An 18,712-nucleotide genomic window follows, 5' to 3' on the forward strand; every position below is an offset into this window, starting at 1 on the left:
CCAACATATACTAGATGGATCCTCTAAAGGCAGCAGAGTTAGCTAAACTGCAGTCAAATAAATAAATAAACCTTGTGGTTTTCAGGCAAATTTTGGCAGCAATTAATTCTCCTATAAGCCCAATACGACAGGTTCTCTGAATGCCTAGCACCAAGTGTTTCACATACCCAAAATGCAAGCCAGCTTTTCAAATACTTGTTTCAAAATTGCAACCCAACAGGAAAATAACTACTGCTAGAAGTAATTTTTCAATCCAACATGAGATGGAGATCATCTAGAAGAAAAGAATGCAATACAGAAACATTCAGAACAGATTTTTTCCTGTGGTTTTGAAACAAATTAGCTGTCAGTGATTTGCAGAATAACAAGAAATACTGACTAATTAAAAATACTAAAGTATGTGAGCATGATTTCTAGAAAAATCGTGCCAATAATTTACTGGCTAGTTAGCTCCTTTCATTCTGCCAGCAATGGACAGTTCTAGAAATCAAGAAGAAATGGTGTAGACCTATTAATTTATCATTTTGTTCATTACAAATCAGTGACAGATGACTGTGCCAATGTTACAGAATAACATTCATTAATAATCAGCATTCCCAGCTAAGAAACGTTTAAGCTTTTTGAGCCACTGGATGCATATTATACACGTTAAGAAATGGCAAATTATGTCTTACAGATAGAAGTTGTGGCTATATGCCTTTTTGTTTAATGTATTTTTAAAACCAAGAGTGAAAACTGGGACTCTGAGATCTGAGGTACCATTAAGACTAGAGAAAGAATGAGGAAACTATTCTTCACTTCAGTGTTTCCACGACCTGCTGCTATACAGTTTGAAAACAAAATCCAAAAGCCAGAACCAAGACAGCTTTCAGAGCATGATTGGGCATCTACTTCCATGGGAGTAGAGACATTCTAGCACTTACAGTAAAGACTAAATACTTTAGTCCTTAAATCAAAAATGAGACAGAAAAATTCCTATGAGTTCTCTCTGAGTACAAATGCAGTCTGTTCAGATGTAATACGCAACACCAGGCTTTTTATACTTATGATCCTTCAATCTAAGCTTTGATGTTATTTTGTATTTCTTTTAGGAAGCAATAAAAATGGCTACTATATACTTTCTTTTTCTTACACTGAAGGAGGTGAAACATTTTTGGATGAGATTTAACCTGTGGCATTCAACTTTAGCTACCAGACACTACCAACAGCAGCGTGTACAAAGGAAGTGATTATTCCCCACGACTAAGCCTTCATTAAACCACACTTGGAGTGAGTGAGAACACATGACACGTGCAGGACAACCAGGGGCTCAGGCCCAGCCAGCATGGATTCATAAAGGGCAGGTCCTGCTTGACCAACCTGATCTCCTTCTATGATCTAGTGATCTGTCTCATGGATGAAGGAAAGGCTGTTGATGTGGTCTACCTAGGCTCCAGCAAAGCTTTTGACACTGTCTCCTACAGTATTCTCCTAGAGAAGCTGGCAGCCCATGGCTTGGACAGGTACACTCTTTGCTGGGTAAGGAACTGGCTGGAAGGCCAGGCCCAGAGAGTGGTGGTGAATGGAGTTAAATCCACCTGGCAAGTGGGCACGACTGGTGTTCCCCAGGGGTTGGTACTGGGACTTGTTCTGTTCAATATCTTTATTGATGACCTGGGCAAGGGGATTGAGAGTACCCTCAGTAAGTTTGCCAATGGCACCAAGTTAGCAGGAAGTGTCAATCTGCCTGAGGGTAGGAAGGCCCTTCAGAGGGATCAGGACAGGCTGGTTCACTGGGCGGAAGCCAATAGAATGAACTTCAACAAAACCAAGTGCTGGATCCTGCACACTGGCCACAACAATCCCAGGCAACACTACAGGCTTGGGGCAGATTGGCCGGAAGACTGCATGGAAGAAATGGATCAGGGAGTGCTGGTCAATGCTTAGCTAAACATGAGCCAGCAGTGTGCACAGGTGGCCAAAAAGGCCAATGGCATCCTGGCTTGTATCAGAAATAGCACTGCCAGCAGGTATAGGGAAGTGATCGTCCTCAGCACTAGTGAGGCCACATGTTGAGTGCCATGTTTAGTTTTGGGCACCTCACTGCAAGAAAGATATTAAGGCCCTGGAGCATTTTCAGAGAAGGGCAATGAAGCTGTGGTGTGAAGGGGTGTGAAGGGGTGTGGAGCATAAGTAAGATGGGGAGCTGCTGGGGGAACTGGGATTGTTAGTCTGGAGAAGAGAAGGCTCAGGAGAGACCTTATTGCTCTCTACAATGACCTGAAAGATCTCTTCTCCTGCGGAATTTGTGATAGGATAGAGAGAATGGCCTTAAGTTGTTTCAGGCAAGATTCAGGTTGGATATTAGGAAAAACTTCCCTGAAAGAGTGTTCAGGTGCTGGAATGGGTTGCCCAGGGAGGTGGTTCAGTCACCATCTCTGGAGACGTTTGAGAAATATTTAGATGAGGGTCATTGTTTAGTGGGGAAATACTGCTAATAGCTGGACAGTTGGACTGGATGATCTTGGAAGTTTTTTCCAACCTTGGTGATTTTATGATTCTACAGAGTACCTCGTCTAATTTCAGCCTGCAGCAGGACAAAGAATATGTTGACAAAGTAACAAACACATGGAGGGAGTCCCCAAGACAGTCAGGGTTCAAGTTTAAAGCTCTTTGAGAAGAAGCTGCAGGACTAGTGCTCACTCATACCAGAGACAAGACAGCTTTGGGGAACCTCACCCCCATCCCCCAATGGTTGGACTAGATGATCTTGTAGGTCCTTTCCAACCTAATATATCTATGAATCTATGAATCTATGAATACCAATGGCAAAGCATGGAGCCAAGCACTTTACTAAGGTACATATTTAGAGGCAATGATAATAAACCAAAGAAAAATTCAGCACCGAATGAGGTTGTAGACTTCCACTCTGTGGGATTTTCAGCACCCAAAAAGAAAATTCAGTGCTGACCCTACATTAAGCAAAAGTTTGGAGAAGAGACTTCATGTTGTCCCTTTTCCTGCCTGAAAAGCTCTAGAATACTGTGAAGAGGGACACAAAGAGACGAGCAGAACCTATCTGATAATCATCACAGAAACCTTGCATGGGAAGTAGCCAGCTTCAGGTGCTTCAGAAGAATGTGTTTGAAATTCAAAATGAATAACTAAGGAATTACTTGCACTGCAGGAGAATATTATTCTAACTCCTCAGAAAAGATACTGGTTTTAGTTGCTTATAGGTTGCATAGGTTGCTTATTCTTTACTATTTTAACCAACCGGTATATTATTTTTTCAGTGTATTTTGACAATGAAAAATGTGTAAACTATGCAGGCAGGACACTCTGTCAGTAAGATTTTTTTTCAAAAAAGGTAGGTACCAATAGTGGCTTATTATTGCTTCTAAAAGTTGACAGTGGCTTATTTCACATAAGGCTATTGTATCTTAAAGCAATTTTTGTATAAAATTGCAATAGTATAATAAACTACAATGGTTTGCTGAAACATACAGAAAAGAGTGTGCTTACCTTCACTCTCAGGAAATTAATGAGAAACATTTGTAGAGGTCTTTGACCAACTGTGATGCTGTATTTGCAGACGGCACTGAAAAGCTGTGAGAAAGTGTTATGTTTATACACTAATGGGCATGATGACTGAGTTTGATTCAGTTCAGCGAGAATAAATGGATGACAAGCTGAACAATACAGAAGGGTATTTGAAGATGCATTGTGTCACTAGAACTTTATGTGTGTACATTATTTCTTGTACTGTAGTTTGCCTCAGAGCATACACACAGACGATGTGTTTCAAGGTCAAACAAAACAGAAGTTTTGAACATGGGAGGAAAGTTGTACTGGGCCAAGGAATTGTAAAATAGATGCAATGTGGGACTTCTTCCATGACAAAAGCATCCCTTGCAGAAAAGTGAAGAATAAATCTATCCGAACACTCACCCTTCCAAAAATTACAGGGCCCACAGTTAAAAGGAACTGTCCATCAGACAAAGTCAGTTATGAAGACATTGATTAAGTCGATTACTGGATTCATTTTGGACAGAGCTGGGAACAAACTTAAGGTTTGTGTGGTGCAGAGTAAATAAGGTTTGTGTCACTGAACAGGCATTTTTTGACCCCAATTCATCACATTTTCTGTGCTTTATCTTGGGGAATATGAAGGTTGCATAGCTGCCAGCTGAGACTTACGGTCTGCTGCTCTAACAAGTACAGCCAGGCTGGCTTAAGGAAGGCTTCCAAACACACACCAAGGAAATGAAAGGCCCAGTCCCAGCAGCATGAAGGGAAATACACTTTTATATATGGGCACAGAAAATGTTGCCCAATAAAGGTCAAACATCATGAACAACATATCTCACGGTAAGAAAAAGAAGCTAAGAAAAAGAAAGTTTTGTCGCGCTAGGCAAGAAGTAGAAGTTCACTTCTTATAGAGGGAAAGTGCAAAGACTTCCCCCAGTCAGCGAATGTATGAAGATGGTTAATAAAATGCCTTTCAAACCACGAGAGACTTTTGTTCTGCTTGCTAGAAGGGGAATGCAGATCAGACTGCAGAAGATCACCAACAAAGTTAGAGAAAACATGCCATCAGACTTATACAGAGGTTTATAAGAAGAAACATAGTGAAAAGAAGGAACTATGGAGATTAGAATTTTTCCAGTTAAAATATACATTCCACATTATGTAGTACTACACTGAATCAAGTTTGTTGCTGTTGCTGCTTCGCTAAATTTGACAGTGAAATGTTGGAAATGCTAAATTTGACTTTACCAGAAACTTTGTTTTTGAGAGCACAGTAACAGCACTTTATCCAAAGCATTTTTTTTTAGGAGTTTATTAATTTCCCCCTTTTTTTTCAATTTAGAGAAAACAAGCTACGGAAATGGTGCTTACTATTCACATAGCACTATTCTACAAATACCCATGCCTGGCACTTAGCTAACAAATAAGAGACACAGGCCATGTTTCATAGAGCTTTGTTATTCTAAATTAAGCAGTAAATTGATGTGTTAAATGCCTAGAGAAGAAAAGAAGGAGAAGGAGGAATCAAAAACATCATGCAGCTTCTCAGGCCGATGGCATAGCAGAATCACTTTGACACACAGCACTATCACTTGAAATTCACACTAAGAGATGATCAATTTCTACACAGATTCATAGAATTTTGGCCCTCAAAAAAAATGGCAATGTCATCAATGGCTCACGCAAAAGTATAGAAAGGAAATCTAAACCTGCACTTTCAGCATAAAGAACACTCCTCCTAAAAGATGTTCAGAAAACCCACGTCCCAGGAAGTGATTTGGTCTCTGACAAAGCTTCAGAAGGTGTTTTTCAGGCTGTTGTTTTGTAGGAGTGGTTGTAAGTATGTTACAAAAGTGTTACACAAATGCATCTTTAAGGTATATAATACCACAGTTTTTCAAATTCTAGGCATTGAGGGAAGAACCAATGAACTGAAACACATTTCAGCAATTGCAGTGCAGCTATGAATGTTGTCTAACAATACTCTCATAGAAGGAGGCCAACAAAATGACAACATGACCTAATATTTATTTATGGCTATAAAAGTTTTCTACATAAATCAGGATTTATGGAAGACAAATTTCTCTCACTTGCCTTTGGCTTATGAATCAATCTATTCTCGGGTGCTAGGAAACTGCTCTTCTGGAAGATGTCATAAAAAGCCCTGAGTATCACAAGGGAAGAAAAACACAACACACCAAACAGGTGCAGCCACCACACAAACATTTTTCACATCCCAGACATTTTCTAATTTATGACCACATACTGAAAAGAAATTCAGAGTAAATGTCACTGTACTTGATTGCTAGAGGTTAGCAGGTGATCTGCCATACAAGCAAACCAAAATACCACTGATATCAACACTATAATCAGCATTACTTTTTACAATGGGAGATTCAGACATTCAGAGAGTGACTTAATTTTCACTGATCAGTCCTTTCTTAGCCTTTCAGCCTCTTCCTGCAATTGACATAAGCTCAACCAAAATTTAAGGCTAAACTGACACTTGCATCTTGGATTACATGACTTCCAGCATAAGATTTGATAAAATTTATGCCACAAATTGTCCGAGATCTGATTTCTTGAATAATGTATCTTCTACCAAAAACAACCATCAGCATACAGTTTGTTGAATGGTATTAGCAAAGCTAGACAGGACAGCACACTTCACACCCTCCGAGTTTGTGTATACCTCAGCACAGTGAGAATCCTGTGCACGCATCCTTATCAGTTAGAGGAATAATCTGCAGACTCCTCTGTGACTTCTGTACAAGGGGCAAAATTGACCCTCACTCTAATACCACTTCAGTTTTAATACACACGTCAGTTTTAACTTATGGCTCTGTCAAACTACATTAACTAATTAGTGTCGTGGAAACAGTAGACAGAGTATGTAACGTCTGCAGTCCTGTGCTTTATAATATTTTGCCAGAAGGGGAGTGATTGGTGTATCAGTCACAAACACACAGACTCACTCACTTCTTTAAGCTTTATTTCCAAGAAGAGCTTCCAAACTGCAGATTGCATGAATGAGCTCAGAGGAGTAGTGCCACGCTGCGCCGTCCGATCGCTGCAATTGTAGAAGCGGCCCGTCCCAGATCTCCTTCTCTATGGGGGTGGTTTTAGGGTAAACCTCATCTCTTTCTCTTCAGAATTGGACAACTGATAGGAAACTCAGAGCTGTTAATTTCTACGGTTAATCTTAACGGTTGATTTTATGCCTTGTAAATGTTATTCTAAAGTGTTAGAGTAAACAGAACACTAGACTGTTGTTGATTTAAGTGATTATACATACTTTTTCCCATCCAAAGGATTATTTACTGAGGCAACAAACTGAAAACGAATTAAAGAGTATTCCTTTTTATTTGCAGCAGAGTTCACTCATGGTATTAATTGCTGCAGCAATCATCAGAGCTAACATCACAGCTCAGAATTAATGAAATATAAGAGATCAAGGTACACAATAGCAACCTTTATGTGACATTCCGGCTTTACTACTGCCTACTCAGGACAGGAAATGGACAGGTAAGACTCAGACAAAATCCATTAATTCAACCACATCCTGAGCATAATGCATCAAAGGGTACACTCCAAAATAAAGATACTCTGTAACTCAACTCATTGGCTTTTTCTTTTAAATATTCACAATTTTAGCTGGCTCATCTGACAAAGCAACCCCCAGAATGCCAGTTCCTCTCAGGACATGAATCAGCAGACTTTGTCCCTCATATTCCTGCCACCAACACATGAATGTTTTCTGAAAACCTCTTATCTGCACGCTGCTGGCTTCTGCCCTGCTTAGCTTCAGAGCTCCACTGGGATGACAGCATGAGGGGCTGTGACCACAACAGAAGTAATGCTGCAGATAAATATTATACTCTACATAACAGATAGGAGACAACTGAGCTACAAATATTGGTCAATCAGCTGTAGCGCAGAAAGAAAATAATGCTATAGATCCTTCTTACCAGCTTAGCAAAGTATCTTTTGAACCACCTGAAGATATTATTAAGGCTTATGTAATCTATGGGGCTACATCGTCTTTTTCCTTCATTAACACTTGCTGACACAACTCTCCATGACAGGAAACCTGATTCAAACAAGCTTATTTTGGACTGCTGGAGTCCAACAGAAGAAAGCCATTACTGGTATCCCTCACGTGAAAGGTTATCCTTGAAACACGACCCTCCGGATTCTCAAGGACTATCACAGCAGTGTGAAAAAAAGAGATGAAGAGAAGCTGGAGTACGGGCATCCAACAGTTCTGCATGCATGTATAAATAAGGCTTTACTGAAACCTTTGAAGACCCTCTCACACACCATCCCTTGAAATAATCTCTCTCCCCATCCCACAGTTGCTGTAGCAGCACCAGCTGGTCTAAAGTTGGTCTCCTTTGCCAGCGCCCTGGTAGAGATGCACCACACAATTACCTTAGTGCTCTGGTGATTCTCTCACATTTTTAGACTTCTAGCAAAGAAATGTAGCTACACATGCACAAGCTACAACAGCACCATACCTGTACCTTAAAGAAACGGTTCCCCAAATGAGCTTTTTGCTCCCAAAATAGATTCAGTTCTATTACTTCATCCTATGATTTGACTGACATAAGTTTTGTACCTGGGGTTCAAGTGACAGAAGGAATGTGACACACAGCCTGATTTGCAGATGACACCTGTGAGCTCCTGCACAACAAATAAATCATAGAATCGTTTGCATTGCAAGGCACCACTAAAGGCCATCTAGTCCAACTGCCCTGCAATGAACAGGAATACCTAAAGCAAGATCAGGTTGCTCAGTGCCCCTCCAGCCTTGCCTAAAAGGTTGGTGTGCTCTCTCCCCATACCCTGCAGTCACCAGGAAAGTTGTGCACTCTCTCTGAGAACCTCCAGAATCAGCAGCCTCCTGCTGGCTTCTATGTGGACATTCAACATCGTGGAAAAGGGCACTCACCTGACAGACCCTAAGTGGGGCACATCTGTAGCTCTGTAAACATTTCATATTAACCATTATGTGCAATCACGCCACTTAACAGAATCATTAGGATAAATAAGTGCGGGTGGTAGGAACTTAAAGGTAGGCATTTCATCCCTATTTTTTATGAGATGTATCTTCAGAGAGCTTTCCCTGCCTGTGTGCCAGATCAGGGGGGTCACAGTCACCCTGAGATGGCTGCAGAGAGACACAGAGCAGGCGGATGCCGCCTCTCCACTCTCTTCAAAACTCTTTTGTCTGGATTTTAATTGACCTAAAATGGAAGCCAATGAGATTTTAATGACACTTGTGTTTTGGATTTTTTTGTGCACAAGGAAATGTAAGCCTGTGCCTACCAGCCTGAAAAATATTGTACCTGCAAGGCTGCATAAATTTCTTCCTCTTGACACCTTCCACCTGCTCCCATTGAACTAGGTAAACAGCAAAACTTCCCTACATAAAAGAAGCCAGATATATTTCTAAAACACTTGAAGAGGGGAAGGAAACCTAACAGCCATTTTAGGATCCCTCGTGCAAACTGGCATTTACATTTATCAGGGTTTTTTTAGCTTGCTACCCATTAAGCGCTTCCTAGACTTTTTGTTGATGTAACCAACATTTTTATGAGTGTTCTGGGACAGCAGCAGGGTTTTAAAATGTAACAGGAAGTCTATGTGAATCTCTCTCATGCTGTTCCCTATCATTCTTTTCAGAACATCACACTAAATATTCTCCACTATAACAACACAGATCAGATTGGTCTTCCTTTGCCCTCTTTTCAGTAGTTGGGCAATTTTAACGATTAACAAGCAGCATATTTGCAGCCCAAGTGAAGTTCATTTCAACTTAAAAAATACATCAGCATCTTTTGACGCTTGTGTATACACACATATGCAACCACGTATACTGCCACATACAATGTCACTGCTCAGATTTTCCTCCAGTCTGAGCGGTCCTGCATCACGACTTGCACTGTCATCACCATGGCATAACATCACCTGTATGAGCTGACACACAGAAAACACACTGCTGCCTGCAAACTGCTACACCACCTTGTGCTGTAGCATCTATTTTAAGCAGACACCTCCAGGCACACAAAAAATAACAGAGCATGATACAGTTCACTGACTCCATGGTCTTGCTTTAACGTTACAGAGTTGCCCAACAGTTACTCATTCTGTAGAAAAAGTGGATAGTAACAACTCAAAGCATCAAAGCATACAGGGAGGTGCTGCATTCTGAAATACTCTTTAAAACACGTAATTTGAGCAGCATTTGAGTACCTGCTAATGAAATAACATAGGTATTTCCCCTCCAAAATTTCCATCTGTGCTTGTTAATTTAAGCTGAAAAGCAAAAGAGCCCCATGCAAAGTGGAATCTATTTTTCCCACCAAAGGCAGAATAAATACCTGGATCCCACTGGCTGCTCTTGGGTGGTCAATCCAACAACTCAATTTGAAAACACTGCTTATGTTTACAAAAATTCAACGTAATACATTGTTGATGTCCTGAAGAGAAGACCGTTCTGATTCACCCAATATCTCTCTGATGAATCACACTTACTGAAAGGAGAACTAAAAGCAATTCCACCATCTATGAGGAGCTTGAAGACGTGGCTTGAAGGTACAAGTGGAAAGTTCCATCTAAGAGCTGAACTTTGTTGCCCACAAAAACTCTTTGAGCTATTTTCTTCTAACCTGCTGCCACTTACCAAACACTAATACCTGCGCTCACCCCCTAACAACAAACAAAATAAAACCACCAACAAAGAAAACAGCATTCTCAAAGCTCCTACAGTTCTTACCTCATCTTGGTCAAAATTCAAAAGTTCAGAAAGGCAAATGCAGCTTCTGGGAAGTGCCTGGGCTGGAGCTGGCTTCCCAAAGCTGTTCTGCCGGTAACGTGCAATTCAGCAGTCAGAAACTAGGGGAAGGTTTTTTCCAGCATTTTTTCCAGTGCACCATCTGAAAACACTAATATTTTCCTTAAAACAGAACTAATGAATTGTGCGTGAAAGAAAACAACTTGAGACAGAATAATTAAAAATTGTTATCAAGTGATGTAAACCACAACGATGTGGTTCAAGTTTTTATGAATCAAAAAAAGCAATTAGAGAAAGATGGTTTTGATGGCTGAGTTCAGAGAGGGACAAACAACGTTTTGCACATTCGAAGTTCATATCAGCAACAAAGTAACAACAGGCTTATGCTAAGACTCAAGCTTTAAACAAATAAAATAAAAACTTTCAAATAAAAACTTTATAAAAAAAAATTGTGTACACTTCCCACCACGATTGCCAAAAGCTCTTTGGCCCCTGTCCCCCCAATTTGTCATTTGTTTTTTCAGCATTGTGTTACTGCGATACAGGGGCATATCACATTGCATTAATCTCACTAAAAACAAGCATAGAACCAAATCTCTGTCTTATTACAGAGCACAGAACTTGATTTGCAAGGAAGTCTGGTGTTCCCATCAGTTATTCTCTGAGCCCTGGGTCTGCATTGGACTGAACATAACATTTTGTCATGAAAATAAGAGGACAGTGAATCAGCCCTGAAACCCAGACGGGGACAACCACTGAAAGCTGTTCGTTTTCAACATTTTATATCTCCTGTTTTCAGCAGCCACCCCAGACATTTCACTCTGAGCTGCAAGCAAATACAGTGAGGGTTCCCTGCACAAGGTGACTCTCTTCAGCACTTCAGATCTGATCCTAAAACGTTCTGATAATAAATTGTGTATTCCTCAGTACGTGCTATTCTTCAAAGTTTGGAAAGTATTTCATACCAGCAAAGACGACATGCTTTATTTTAAAAGTAAATCAAATTAAATACTGAAGTACCAAGGAATTAAAGCATTAACCATTTTTTAAGTATTTAAGGACTCATATTTCATCTTGGCAGATGTTATTTTTAACGAGTGTGCCCCAGCTGCCATTCTCCTCCACACACCTCCTTGGGGCTCTCCAGCTCCAGAACAGCAAACCCTACCCCAATAAGAGACTGCAGCCATTTATCATTTTAAACCACAGCTACACGGACCCCAAAAACAACAAAAAGCTCTGCATTTCCCCCTCCTGGCACAGCTGCACGCACTCACTGCCCAGACAGGGCAGGAGACACAAGGCATCGCAGCGCAGCGAGTCCTAGTGGCAGCCGTTCAGCTCCGGATGTAACCTCACCTTAAGCCATACAAATAACCATCACTGTGATATATGAACTCTAAAGAGCCTTTTTCCAGAAGCCCACGAAGCACTTCCTTGAAGCTTTGGGAGGAGCAGCGCGTTGGCTCGGTGCCGCTCAGGTGCGGGCAGAGAAGCAGAGTGGTGCGGCCAGCAGGGCCGGGCCTCAGCCCAGAGAGCGGCCTGCTGCGGGGTGAGAACACAGCACCCACAGACACCGCACACTGAGGCGTGGGAGAAGCCGGTGTCCTGTCACTAATTCCTCTCTCAAGTGCAGCGGAACAAGATCACCGGGTCCAAAAGCTCTGCAGAAGAATTTCTTTTCATACCTGAAACAGTATGTAAAACCTTGAGGGTTTACATTTCAATTAATCTTCAGGTGAAGATTTATGACCAGAAGCAATATTTGACATCAGTTCTCAGCAGCGGAGGTATTACTGCAATGCGAAAGTACCTCTGCATGACTGAGCATCGGGAGTCGGGACTGTAAAACCTTTTTATCCAAACTTCTTGGGATACAGAAAGAGTGGTGAGAGTCACCTCTCACTCTGGGAGTGAGCACCCAGCTCGCTGCTCCACGACTGCAAAACTACAGCTAGATACCACGGTGCCAGGAGAGACCAACAAAACCCTCGACACAGCTCATTTTCTATCGCTTTTTCCTCTCCATCCACAGTTTTTCACGGCATTCCCATCTATAACCTAGCCACCTTCTGCCTGAGGGAAATACAGATGAGCCCTGACAAGTCTCAATCGCGGGGGTACCCTACAACCTGGCAGGGGGACCGCCTGGCACTGCCATCCTGTGGGCTCCAGAGCACCCCCCCAGCTGCCCCATCCACCCGCACATCGGCTACGGAGCCACTGACCCACACGCGTGGGGATGGTCACGAAGCAGGCAGGGACCCCTCACCCGCCGCCAGCAGCCCGTGCGATCACGACCTCACCAGCCCCATTGGTGGCCGACGAGCCACCTTCGGAAGGGACAGCGGGCGCTGCTAGCGGCTGCCTCCATCCCAACCCCTAAGGGTGAGGGGGACGTCGGGGTCGCAGGGCTCCTCGAGGGCAGAGCTGCGTGCTCCGGAGCTGCCGTGGCTGAGCGCACGGCTCCGGCTCTTCCCTCCCGCGGTCCCCGCCCGCCCCCTCGGCCCCACCGGGCTCCGACCCGCGGCACAGCGCGGTCCCGCCGCGCGGTCGCCTCGCTTTCTTCCTTCCAAGTTTCCCGCTGAATAAGACGCGGAGAGCACGGAGCAATACGGACGCGTTCACCCACGGCTGGGCACCGCGGTTCTACGTCCAAAAATAATTCCTGCTTTGGACGGCTGCCTGCTAAGTAACGCGGTTTAATAAACTGAAATTTCTCTGTCTCTCTCGCTCTCTCTCTCTCTCTCAAAACAAAAACAAAAACAAAACAATAATAAAAACAAATTAAAAAATAAAAAAGAAAGAAAGAAAGAAATCCTCCTGAAAACCTCGTTAACTCAGAAGTGCTCCGCGCTCTCCGCGGGAGCTACGCGCAGCCCCGCACCGCTCCCACGCCGGGGCACGGCCGGAGGTTTCCCCGAGCGGAGGAGCGCCGGCGGCGAGAACGCACGGTAATGATAGCGCCGGGACAAGACATAACGAGAGCGGCTAAGAAATAAGGGGGAGACACGAAGTCGAAAGTTTGCCGGGAAGAAGTGCGGGAGCAGCCGCGTGGAAGGGAGCATCCAGGCGGGGCGGAGGGACGTACCGGCAGCCAGGCACACGGGCAGCAGCAGCCTGAAGGTGAGCCCGCACAGCACCTCGGTGGCCATCGCGCCGGAGCAGGATGTCGGCCGGGCGGCCGCGGAGCCGTCCCTGGGTGCGCTCCTCTAGGGCCGGCCGTGCGCGGAGCCGCCGCGGCGGCGGAGCATCGCCCGTCCCCGCCTCAGCCGCCTCCCGCCTCCCGCCGCATCCCGCGGCAGCGCCGCGCCGCACCCGGCCCGGGCCACGCACACGCCCGCCCCCTCGGGGCTCCGCGCCCGCCTCCCGCTGCCCTCCTCCTCCTCCTTCTCCTCCTCCTCCTGCCCTCCGCCGCCCTCAGTCGAACCAGCCCCCACCTCGATGGCCCGTAAGAGCCGGGGGTCCGTCCGCAGCGCTCCTCCTGGGGGTTCTCCTTCTCTTTACGTGACGTTGCTTTCATTATTTTTTTTCTCCTTTTTTCGCTTTTTTTTTCTTCTTTTTCTAACTTTTGCAGCAGCCCAGCTGGGTGCACAAAAATTTGCCACCTGGAAGAATAAAATAAAAAAGAACTGAGGTCGCTGGGAATGAATGGGGCTCACTCCAAAAGTAATGCCTTCTATTCCTTTCCATGAAAACTACTACAGCCACAAAAGAGCACAATAACACTATTTGACAGAGCAAATTCTCAGCTATAAAAAACTGATGTTTTTTTTAATGTAGTCACTGCCATTAGCTTTGCATTTTAGCTAGCAATAAACAAGAGCTTGCACGCAGAGCCATGTAAACATCTACACCAGCAGAAGAGACCCGCTGTTTCACAGCTGCTGTGACCATGTCATTGCTATGAAACTGCTGCCAATGAAGTCCAGGTTTCACTGTGCTCACATCCACTGCTTGGTCTCTATTAAACGAATATTGGTGGGAAGGTTCAATTTCTACTGCCATACCACCAACATTCACCTCTGATGTCGTGGGCCAACATCCTTAAAAAAGAGGCATTACTCTTGGAACATCCCTTGACTTCTCTGGAAAGCTTTCCCCTGTTTGCAGCCCACTGTCAGTTTAAGTGCTGCAGGTTTAAAAGGAGCCACTCTGAGGCTCTGCTGGTGTCCCTGGGTAAAGTGTGCTGAGTAAAGAGGGGGCTGAAATAGCAGTGCTGTAGAGAGCTATTAATGGTGTTATTAATGCAGATCAAAGTCGGCTTAATCTTGGGCAGCAAACTGCAATTCCTCTCGCTCACATGAGGTGAGCTCAGGCAGAATGCCCTTGTCATGGGGGCAGTGCTGGAGGGAACCCTTCATCCCTACACAAGACGAGGAAAAAGCTGTGGGCAGTGACCCAGGGGGCTCCATGTGAATCCCCAGTGCCTTTTCCTGGTACGGGGCCTCAGCACCTGAGGTGCCTTGCGTGGTCCCCTGAAGTCTGTCTGCTGGGCCCTCATTCACTCATGAAAATAAAAACGTTCTATTAAAGAAGAAAAAGTCTTTGTGATTCTGGAGTGCAGATGGTATGTGCTGAACCATGTGCATGTCTGAGTTTTTTCTTATGAATAATGGCAATTACCTGCTCAGGGCTAACTGGCTCTGATATTAGGGTATGTGGAAAGGAAAGAACTCACAGTATGCATCTGTGAAGCTAAGAAAAGGTCAGCCAGAAATAAAAGTCAGTCTACTCCCAGCTCGGCAGGTAGATGTGGGTTCAGGCTTACACCTGCCAGACAGCAGAGCCCAGCAGGACATATGCAGTGGGGCACCCCGCTCTTGTCAATGTGTTTAGGAATCAAGTCTGCAGGGGATAACACTGTAGCATCACATAGCACTCACCTTGCTAATGAAGCATCCCAGCAGTGGTGAAGTGACTCCGAAATCCCTTTCTAAGAGCCAAGGATCTGTCCTGAGAACACCTGACTGAGGCACATCTCTCTCCTTGCCCTGGAGGCCCCAAAGCAGACACAAGGAGCCTGTATGTGTAGGATGCACATAGCTGAAGTGTTTTGTGCACTTCGGCAGCACTTTTTCAGGTATTGATCTCTCTTTCGTTTGCTGTTTTATTCGATCATTCGGGTTCACTAACGCAAGGACAAAGCAGCACGGTTACTTAAAGTGGTTGCAGCTACTGTTCTCGTGTTGGGGCAGTAATCAGCCGGTTTTCAAGGCTAACCGATCTTAAGGTGCGAAACGCGGAGTTCGGACACGCGGACCGAAGGGCTCGTCAACTTCAGCGAGACCGCCGATCGGCTGCGAATCTGTGCAGCCGCAGTGCCACCTTTTGGCTAAATCGGCTCTTGTGTGAATCCCATGTCCCTACCCACGGGCTCCGGAGAGGGACCCGTTCACACGCACGTGGCTCGGATGGAGCCGCAGTCACCTGTCCTCCAGCCGTACCTCTGCGGGATGGGAGGAACAGCTACACAAGGGTCTTCGCGATGAGTGCACGCACCTTCGGGAGTTCAGCTGTGGACAGGACCGGCAAGAGCATGAACCTGACAATCGGAGCACTGTCAGCCAGAGTGGGAACAATAAAGCTCAAGGTTCTGACAAAAATACGCAAAACAGAAAAAGAGCTGATGAGAAGAGTGTCATTTGAATGAAAGGTACATAAAGCAACTTACCATGAAATTTATTTAGAACCGTAGAACCACATAGTGGCTTGGGTTTGAAGGGTCCTCAAAGCCCACCCAGCTCCAACTCCCCCTTGCAGGGCTGCCCCGCAGCAGCTCAGCTGCCCAGGGCCCCATCCAACCGGCCTTGAGTGCTTCCAGGGATGGGGCACCACAGCTTCTGTGGGCAGCTGTGCCAGCATCTTACCTCCCTCGAGTGAAGAATTCCTTCCTAACATCTGTCTCCCCTCTTTTAGTTTAAAACCATTCCCCCTTGTCCTATCACTATTAGACTGCATAAAAAGATGGTCCCTCTCCTGCCCATAAGCTCCCTAAGAGTGCTAGAAGGTAACTGACAGCAGTTCTGCAAATGATATCACCAGCAATTTCCATGCAAAACACCCCTCCTTCTCCCCCGAGGAGCACAACTCGGTGAAAGCACTCTGGGCCACACCATTTTCCTTTCTCTTCAAACCAGAGGACATTGCTAGGCTCTGCAAGCCATCCAGGCCCCAGGTGACCTGCCACCAGCACATTTCTTCCCTCCTTCAAGCACCCACTGGAGTGAGAGCATTACAGCAAGGTGAGGAGGAAGAGGACTTGCTCATGAGACAGAAGAACTTAACATTTGTAAAAGAACGAACTTTTGGTATGAAGAGATTAGCTACAGCTCATCTCATTGTCTCCCCTGTAAGCAATAACTGGAAGGAATTTGGGAAAATTTGTTGCAGTCAATATAATTCAGAGACCAAGAGACATAGCAAGGAAAAAATAAGCCCCATTATACATCATGTCCACAGTTCTGTTAAGCAGAACATAACCAATCAGAATTGCTGTTTGAAAGCCACTGTGTTGAGCTGCCTGGGTGTCTCAGTCAGCGCTGCTCACAAACATCCTCTGATCACCTCAACTATCTCATTTCTTTGGCTGTTGGAATCATAAACTCATGGTGTCATTACAACATCCACAGAGTTGGGACAATATAACAAGGGTTTGTATATGTGTGTATATACATATATAGGCTCATGCAGTTACCAAAGGGAGCTCCATAAGTGAGTACTAAGCTAGCTAGAGAAATAAAGCTCACCTGTATGGGAAGAGGCAGAAGTCACCAAAACCTTTTCAGGGCAATTATGGCTGTACAAAGGCATTTTAAAATTTTATTATTCCAATATGAGACTCCTGCTCTGGGAACCTGTGGGGAAGGAGATGGCTTTAATATTTTCAGTGATGATTAACTGGTGTGTTTTGCCTATTGATCCTTGCTCTGTAAGGCTACAGGAAAACACGGTGCTCCTCTTATCTCTTCTAGAAGCCCTTCTTAAGGTCAGGCCACCAGGAGCCATACAGGGCAGCTTCTCAGATTAGGGCACATCCAGCTCCAACTGGGGGAGATGTCCCTGCCTATAGCAGAGGGGTTGGAACAAGATCATCTTAAAGGTTGCTTCCAACCCAAACCATTCTATCATTCTATGACTGAAGCTGACATTGCTCACTTCCAACATGAACTCAGCTCAACTTCAAGATAGCATTTGGGTTTAGTTCTGGTTCAATAAAAGTTTTAAAAAAAAGTCACACAGTTCAATATTGTTCTTGTTTCAGAGTCAGTTTAACTCCCCTGCACCAGCAGTAGTCTGTAGCTAGTTCTTGTTCTTAAATTATGAGCTTGTCTTGCCTTACAATAAGGAAATTCATTCCACTCCCATGTATGCTGAGAAGTCATCCTCAAAAATATTCATTGCCCCAGCAGAGCTCACAGTTCCCCAGGAGCCTCCAAATTTCCCCATGATGGATTAATCTTCCTCTCACCCTCCCATTATTTCACCACCCATTTCAGTTGACTGGCCACAGTGTCTGCAGAAAGCTTTCTAAAATCAGATGCATTACTAAAGGTCTGGGCTTTTTTCCCTGCTGGCCTTTTCACTGTTCGTGTCACAGCGTCTGTCTAGATTTTTTGTCTGGCGCAGCAGAAATCTATTGATAGAAACCTTTGTATTTCAAATGCAAACACTGACTGGCAGTCTTGTTCTGCAGGGTTATACAGTCTGATCAGTCAGGAAGCAGACAAACATTATTAGCGTTACCTCAGAGCAATGTAAAACACAACAGAGAGCCCTGTCACCAGCTGAGGCAGTCCTGCTTTGGTCACATTCTGTGGGACACGAAACCTGGCAGAACCCAAACTGTTCCTCAAGGCACCGTTAACCCACAGCAAGAAATGAAAGCTGCTCCCAATGACTGAATGCTTCCACATGTATCAGAAAGGAACCATTAGGAGCAGTACTCATAAGGAGTCGTTAGGAAAATGGCATCGTCTAGTGGTTGGTGCACAGGATCAACAAACAGAGATGAAAAGAAAAAAAAATAAGAAAAAGAATTCTACTTCACTGTGCATACTTACCTGCCTGCATGCAGTTACATTTGAAATGGAAATAATTTTGAGAAAGACGGTGCAAATTCTGAAAGAATCATTTCCTAAACAGCAAACTATGAATTTTTCCCTATGTGTAAGGAGTTCAAACATGAGTGGCACTCTCAAATAGCAACCAGGCAAGTCACATAATTAAAACTGTCTGGTATGAGCACATAACTTGTTGAGATTCATTTTCAATCTGAGGAAACTGCAAGCAATAAGCATCTCAGTTGTCCTCGAATGGAAGTTAACCATTCAGGGTATTTGTTAAATATATCTTCATTTAATGTGTACTTTTAAGAAAATTTTAAAACAAGACTGGAACCATGAT

The 18,712-nt window shown here is 44.3% G+C and overlaps 1 protein-coding gene and 1 long non-coding RNA gene across 2 annotated transcripts in view; both read right to left on the bottom strand.

Annotated features, from left to right (window-relative positions):
- Positions 1–13,461, bottom strand: part of PIEZO2 (piezo type mechanosensitive ion channel component 2) — a 280,908-nt gene extending 267,447 nt beyond the window's left edge. Inside the window, exon 1 of the mRNA XM_065752657.1 lies at positions 13,398–13,461. Coding sequence (XP_065608729.1) covers positions 13,398–13,461 — 64 coding nt within the window. The remainder of the gene's footprint in view (positions 1–13,397) is intronic.
- A 1,848-nt stretch (positions 13,462–15,309) lies between these two features.
- LOC136059081 (uncharacterized) lies at positions 15,310–18,310 on the bottom strand. The gene is made up of 4 exons (XR_010623186.1): positions 18,053–18,310; positions 17,056–17,163; positions 15,754–15,902; positions 15,310–15,437 (listed from the first exon to the last, which is right to left on the bottom strand). It is a non-coding gene; the product is annotated as an uncharacterized LOC136059081 (long non-coding RNA).
- Positions 18,311–18,712: the final 402 nt, after the last annotated feature.

Source organism: Cyrtonyx montezumae, unplaced genomic scaffold, assembly GCF_038088225.1.
Source record: "Cyrtonyx montezumae isolate F1298 unplaced genomic scaffold, pur_monq_1.0 scaffold_8, whole genome shotgun sequence".
In the NCBI taxonomy this organism is placed as follows: Eukaryota; Metazoa; Chordata; class Aves; order Galliformes; family Odontophoridae; genus Cyrtonyx; species Cyrtonyx montezumae.